Source organism: Fulmarus glacialis, unplaced genomic scaffold, assembly GCF_000690835.1.
Source record: "Fulmarus glacialis isolate BGI_N327 unplaced genomic scaffold, ASM69083v1 scaffold7315, whole genome shotgun sequence".
Classification (NCBI taxonomy): domain Eukaryota; kingdom Metazoa; phylum Chordata; class Aves; order Procellariiformes; family Procellariidae; genus Fulmarus; species Fulmarus glacialis.
The window spans coordinates 1-7,613 of NW_009212274.1; the positions used below are offsets into that span (position 1 = coordinate 1).

A 7,613-nucleotide genomic window follows, 5' to 3' on the forward strand; every position below is an offset into this window, starting at 1 on the left:
GCCCCCCCACTACCAAAACCTTGCCACTCTTTTAACTCAAGTTTCTACATTTTCTACAGCTTCCTAAACCCACTTCGCTCCCAAATCACCACTGGCAGAGTGATATCAACAGGTTGATTTAATAATAATAATGATAATAGTTTGTTATATCAGGTGTGAAGAAGAGATCTGATATATATAATGTGTTTGTAAAACAAAGGGATGCCTCCCAACATACACATCTCATTCTGAGCTTGCAAAGTGTCTAGAAAGGGCAAACTCAGAGACTTCTCCTTTACCAACATGTGAAAGGGTCCTTCAGAGTATGGTGTATTCACTCACTAGACTGTGCACATAAACACCAGCAACATTAGCATAGAGTTCAGGCACCACTAGCTCAGGCACCTGCAGTACTGCATGGTCATTGCTGGTCTTTATAGCTGTTTGTAGGGACCGGATCAGATCTGCTGGAGAAGGCCGGTTAGTTGCATTCCACTGCCAGCAGGACTTCATGATGCTGTACCTGTAAGATGGAGAAGCAAGGAGGCGCTGGGAATGAAAAGCACCAACAGAAAGTTTTACTACAGTGAAGTCATCTCATTTAAAATACCTAGAGACCTCCTCTTTTTCTGCTTCATATAAAGTTCTTTCAATGACCCTTTGAAATTTGGAACCACATAATAATGTGTGGGGACAAAGGCATGCAGTTGTTTGCGAGAATGTCAACTGTGAGTATGGGAAAAGGAAAAAAGATTGTTTGGTATTCCCTTTTGAAAGAGCAACTGAGATTCCTTATGGAAGAAAAAGCCTCTGAATATTAAAAGAAATTACATCCTCACAAGAGGAAATATAATGCCTTAGACCTTCCCTGTGGATGCTTTGTTCACTTCAGGGAGAATCCCACAATTTAGAGGAGAAAGATTACTCCAGAATAGTCCTGCACCTTGCAGGGAAGCAGTGGAGCAACAAAATGCAAGGGCAGACATGGAAACAGAAATAAGAGCAATTTTCAAAAGCAGGAAAGAGAGGTTTTGGCAATCAAGGTTTCATGCAGCAGAATCCAGCAAGGAGATGTGGCAGACGTGAGAACAAGTCTCCTCAGCTAACAGGTTACTGTTTTGTATAGTCTAGACTTAGAGATCTTCTTTAAGATCTAGTTTTGTATGTCTCACTTCATTTAGCTCTGCAGATCTCAAGTTCAATTGTTCATAAAGCAAGTGGCTTACATGGCTTGCTGGCAGCTTGAGGGCTGCTTCATAATGTTCTGTTTCTGCAGGTATGATAAGATGTCAGAAGGTGGCACCTCAGGATATGGTGGAGCACCTGGAAGGGCAAAAGGAATTAAAGTCATGTTGCAGATAGCAGCTGCTGTATAAGAATGCCTTCCTTCCCTACCAAAATCCATTTTTTCCTACCACAATTCACACTGACAGAAAGTCTAAAAGGAATTGTCAAGACTGTGCAAGTTGGAAAAAGCAGGATGCTTGTTTAAATGGTCCAACTTTACATTCTGAAATTTGAGAATTTGGGTCTTGTTAAATTTGCTGCTTCCTTACATATTTTTTTATTATCATTAAATCTGCTTACCTAATGTAATCATTTCATACAGTAGAATTCCAAAAGACCATCTGCAAGAAAAGAAAACAAAGCAATGTTAAGTTTCCATTCTAGCTAGCTAGCTTAAATACATTTAAATGACTAGGCATGACATGCAGAAATGAGAAGAGAAGGTATGAGCTATAGAGTGGAGCATTATGCTGAGAATAGGTATGACTTACAGTGAACTTCAGGACATGACATGATACATAAGAGAGTGAAAGAGACAGGCCCGACAGACAGATGAACTTCTAGTCCGAAAATTAAATCATACATGTCTGCCTTGATGCTGGCGGGTTTCTTCAGGAGCTGCTCTGGAGCCTGCCACTTGACTGGCACAATCTGTGTGACCGAGTTGGCACCATATGTGTGAGTTTCATAGGCCAGACCCAAACCACAGAGCTTAGCAGTGAAGTTGTGATGAAGGAGGACATTCCTGGCAGCAATGTCACCATGGAACAACTTCTTCTGTTCAAGGTAAGCCTGGAAAGTTAGAAAAGAAAGAGACCACAATCATTTTAAAAGGAATTTTAATTGATATAAATTTTCACTTCGTTTATGCCTGGCTTCCACGCTGTGGCATAGAGGTGTATGCTCACCAAAATAATGTAAGCATATTTGGCTCAGTTTTAACAAAGTACATCCTCAGTGCTTAGGCCAGGAAGACTTAGGCCACCATGCAGACTTGTGTTGCAATCAAGCAAGAAAGGAAAAATGCAGCAAATGCGAGCAGACTTACCAGAGCTGCTGCAACTTGCTGTCCAACTTCATATACTTGCCTCTCAGTGAGGTCATAGGGGATACCATCCATTGTCATTACATCCTAGAAACAAAAGGACAGACCTTGGATCAAACAAATGCCTTAGCTGTAGGGTACTGGGAAAAATTTCCTTCTAATCTAATAAAATGAGTGCTATCTAATCTTATGCTCTGCCAGCTAATTTCACAATTGGTGATAAATTGACTGAAATATAAGGGTACATGGATGGGTGATGTGGATGGATGGATGGTGCGCTGGGTCTGCAAAGTAGGACTTCGCTTTACAAAAGTATGTCAACTTCTCCAAACCATATCATATCAATCGAGATATCCACTAATTCTATTCCAGTTTCGACTTGTGCAGAACTTCTTTGGGGGATGGAAATAGTTTAGATTGATATAGATGGATGCATGGAGAGATGAAAAGAATCATCTATGACTTACAGACTATGACTTACGGATAGGTATGTACCTAAGGAATTTAAGAAGATATTTTATCATCACTTGACTCACCTTCCGACATGTCCATAGAAATGTCAACAGGTCACCAAGGGACACATCTTCCATGATCACATAAAGTGGGAGCTGGTCTATACAGCATCCAACCAGTTTAACCAGGTTCTCATGATGGCCAAGATTTTGATGGAATTTAATCCTTCCCAGGAAATCCTTTACTTCCTGGGGACTAGCCAGGTCTGAAAGAATTAAAAAAAAAAAAACACCACACACACAAAAAAAATCCCCAAAACCAAACAAAAAACCCAGCAAAGAACAGGATGAGTAGCTTTTAAAATCAACATGAACAGCAATCTTCTTTAGTCCTACCAAGACACTCCTACCAAAACACCACTCTGACTAGCTAATATGATACTGAACACAGCTTGTTCTTGCCCAGTAATGACTGCAAAGTTCTGCCCAGCATCATGTCTTCGATACAGAGATCCTGGTGGATACTGGCCATGTGCCTTACCTTGTAAGGCTTTCAATACTACAGTCTTAGTCTCCCCGGGGCTCCCAGTTTCCAGTTGTGCTCTGTAGATGCTCCCATAGCGGCCATGTTTTATCAGCTGCAAGGTGCCTGGTGAGAGTTTCTCTCGCGGTATCTCCAGTTCTTTCAGAGTCAAGGATGCAGAATTTAGCAGGCTCTCCACAGATGTCTCACTCAGCTGGATATAGTGGTTCTCTACTGAGCTGGATTCCTACTGACAAAACCAAATACACATGATGCATAAAAGCAGACAGATGAACTCTTGTAGTAGGTGGCAATGCCCGTCCTTCTATCCTCTTTGATTTTTGCTCCATACTGTTTTGGAAATCAGGACAAAGTAAGAAACTGTTATTGTATCTTACTTATCCTGGCCCTTGAAGAGGTAAAGGAATTTATCTCCCACTTTATTTGATGAAAAGGCAGAAGGAGTCTGGAGATCTCTACTACATTTAACTATGTAAACTTCCTAGATAAGACACATTTGTACTTGATTCCCATCTGCTGAAGCAACAACCATTTTCTTTTATCACCAGCTACCAGTTGTTATAAAAGTGACATGCACAGGGTGTTCCCACAAAGGCCCTATCTTTGTTCGTAATTATTTGCCTTTATAGGCTGAAGAGGCTTTTTCTTCTGCAATCCCAAAATCAGTTCAAAACTGGATTTTCATTTCCACACAGCAACATATGTTTGCAGTACCAAGAAACCTTTCCTGACTCCCTGTTCTCTTTGCTGTTGTCCCCACAGGAAGTGGGAGACAGAGCTTGAAATTAATTTTCTTAAATGACAGTATAGAAAATGGATTAACGAGGTGTGATCTACATCAAAAATGACTGTCATTCATCATTACCCCAGTGAAACTCTCCTTGCAGTAGCATCTAGAAGGCTGTTACATAAACACACTTTGCAGCTCTCAAGTGATGTCACCACAGTACATTAATCAGTCTATATGGTATGTTGCTTTAGGTTTTCTCAGATCCATCTATACTACAGATTCCACTATACTACTGCAAGTGAGGAGTTTTTCTAATGTTCACTGGATTGCTGAATACCACTCAGGCTCTTCATAGATGCTACTGCCTAACAGCCCAAGCAATGGGGAAATGGGATTGACTTCTGGCCACTGAAACAAACACTCTTTCCTCTGGTTGAAACACATTTTTTTACCTTGGTGTCCAGATGATGACGATTGCTCCTGCTTTGCTCGCAAGCCTCGACAGTGGAGCCAAAGGATCACAGTAAGCACGATGACAAAAAAACCCACAAGGAGAACTGGGACAACAATCACTTCAGTCTGATATTCACGCACAACTATCAGCAGAAAAAGAAAATGGGAAACCAAGGAATAAGTAGCGCTGCCTAATGCACATTGGTTCTGTATAACAAAGTAGTAATAACCCATTTCAGTAACTTTCAACCCCAAAAGCATGTGTATCTATCCTCTGCTCCTTGGAATAGCAACTGAACACTGTTAGTGCTGCCACCCTATTTTTCAAAGGTGCTGAGTATCTAAACCGCATGAAACCACTGGGATGCCTGCACCTAAGGTCACTTATTTAAATGCCTTAATACCAGAGGCTAGGAATTGTAGCCATGTGTAAGTATCATCCACCAGTGAAACAGAGCATGCCCTGGCAGAGGGATAGGAGGGAGGTGGGAGGAGCTGAATATTACAGTGCCATCACAAACACACGTGCAATTACAAGTTCAGCTCCTTCTACTAAAATTATAGGGAGCATTTTAAAGAAAACAGGGTGTGGTCACCTGGTTTGGATTTGATCGGAAGGCACTGCAATTAACAAGGATGTTGCAGGTAACTAACCCTCTTAGGTCCCCAGATCTGGAGGTGGTGCTATTTTTGCATAGGGCAAGACCACATTTCAGTTGCCAAAGATAACAGAAAGTCATCATCAAAATCTCACAAGACTGGTCCTTAGGGAAGCAGCAGGGAATCTTTAATGACAATATTATGTCTCATTCAAAGTAGAAATTCTCTCAAATGGCTAAAATTATGTGACATGAATCCCACCACAAAGGCTGCACCCCTTTAGAACGTTCTACCCTGAGACACAGTGCAGGGAGAGCTCAGTCAAATCCTTTTGCGTGGGCTGGGATGCAGGTGGAGGAGGGGAAAGGCCCACTTTTTAGCAAAGCTGGCCTTCCTGCTCAGCATGTGAAAGCTTATTACTTAAAGGAATCTGTGAATCTTACCACATAGCTTGTCATTGCTGTTGCATTCCAGTAGCATGCGTGTTAATCTTTTTACATCCCCTGCCATGTTCAATTACAAGCAAGTGGGTCTCTGACCTCTGTCTTCTGCACAGACACAAAGAATATTAATGAAATTTATCCGTAGGAAGGATGATTTATGAAGCAACAAGTGAGCTGAATATGGAGCTTTCTACCTCTTATGATCAGTGCTTGTCTGAAGAAGCAGCTCTGGGACTTCGAGGCTTAGAGAATGATACAGGATATCCACTATCAAATCCTACGAATGGGAGACTGCATGACCAGAGAGAAGTTAAGATTAAGCTTGTTCTACAGTGCTTCACAAGCAATTGGGTAGGCATATGCACAAAAAATCATAGTCAATAACTTAATTATATTTAAAGAATAGCTAATACCCTTCTACTTAACACACTACTTAGATGCCAGAATGGCTCAGCCTTTTATCTTCTGGTCCATTACAAATGCACAGATCAGCAGCATGGGTACAAAATGTCTGTCATTCTTGACTACAGCCCCTGCCACAACTCGTATTATTGCTCCACAAAGACAAGGAAAAAAGAAGTCTTGTCATTAGGGCTCTCTGGTACTGACTCCTTAACACTGCCAGGTCTATAACTAATCTGAATCACAATATCTGGAACTCTTCTGCATTTGTAGTTGAAAATCCAGAGCCTGTGCAAGCATGCACCTTTCCAGCTGTAATTTCAGCTATCACTAGCCTAATCCCTTAGCATGTGCAATCGTACACCTACAAAACCTTCTGATTGTGTAAGTGTGTTTGTCATGTGTACAACCGTGCTCAGACAGGGCTACATTCACCAGTGTATGCCAGTGTCTTTGAGTTGCGCCAGGACTGCAGATCAGCTGCAGGCCTCCCAAAACACATCCCTGATGTGGAATTTCAGCTGTTCTGCATTACAGATTACTGAGGACTGAAGTCATAAGATAGGAATAGGCTCTGTAGTGCTGCATTGATTTACATCAGCAGGGGACCTGGACCACTATTTCTAAATTGTAAAAATCAACGTGGTGACAGAAAGGCAAGGCATGTACGTTTAGCCACTGTTCCTTATAAACATTGCCAAAAATTTAAGACTTAACAGCTTCACAAACAGTATCATCTAGAACGTTTTACAGGCATTGGGACTTTTATCCTATAAGTATTTACTTTATTTTCAGCTATGGCAAATGTTAATAATAATATACGGCATTATTATTGATACTAATATGGTTTTATGGTTTTATGGAAACATTAAACAGAGTTTGTTCTCATGTTTAAAATTAAGGGGTGAAATTATGCTTTATCAGTTGCACAACAGAGGCAAGCAGAAAGAGGAAAATGGAATATATCTGCACTTTAAGATATCACAAGAAGTCTGTTTCATTTTTTATTTCCTTTGATTCTTAATATGTTAGCAAATTCACCTGTTTTCGGGGTGTGGCCACAACATGAATCCAATCGAAAGAGCAATAATACGGCAGTAACACCAAGTTTTTCAGGTACACTGAAAGCAAGCACACTAACTCAAGCTACCTTGGCTAAAACACATACACACACTTACACACAAATACACTGGTAGCACCATAAAAGGAACAGTTCTAGCTTCTTTCACTCTCAGGTACACGCAGATATGAAAGACACACATGAACAGACATGAGGGCATCACAGGAAAATAGACTTTAGGACCATTAGCCAGCAATCATGTTGTATAATCTGAGTCATAAACAGTCCAAGCTCCATCTTAACACTACCTAATGACTTTGCTTTGTACAGATGCTCACTAGAAATGCGCACTTACATTTAAACGATGTGCATGCACAGCACATATAAGCATACGCATACCAACTTGTACTTACACAGAAAGACACTCATATAGTAGCAAAGATCCATGGAAAAAAACTTTGACGCAGCAACCATGTCTACACTGGTCTCCTGTCCGTAAAAAAGATTCCTACCTACTCCCTGATTCACCTCCCATCAGTGATGCCAGTGGGTGGCACGCAAGTTTTCTAACCGTACTCAGGGCAGAACTATGGGATCCAGAAGTAAAAACATTGGCAG

The 7,613-nt window shown here is 41.1% G+C and overlaps 1 protein-coding gene across 1 annotated transcript; it reads right to left on the reverse strand.

Moving 5' to 3' along the window:
• Positions 1-297: 297 nt before the first annotated feature.
• Positions 298-5,642, reverse strand: STYK1 (serine/threonine/tyrosine kinase 1). Its single transcript, XM_009577817.1, has 9 exons — positions 5,534-5,642; positions 4,453-4,633; positions 3,305-3,525; positions 2,848-3,029; positions 2,315-2,398; positions 1,850-2,058; positions 1,567-1,607; positions 1,206-1,302; positions 298-502 (listed from the first exon to the last, which is right to left on the reverse strand). The coding sequence occupies exons 1-9, from the start codon at positions 5,598-5,600 to the stop codon at positions 298-300; spliced, it is 1,287 nt and encodes a 428-aa protein (XP_009576112.1). The 5' UTR covers positions 5,601-5,642.
• Positions 5,643-7,613: the final 1,971 nt, after the last annotated feature.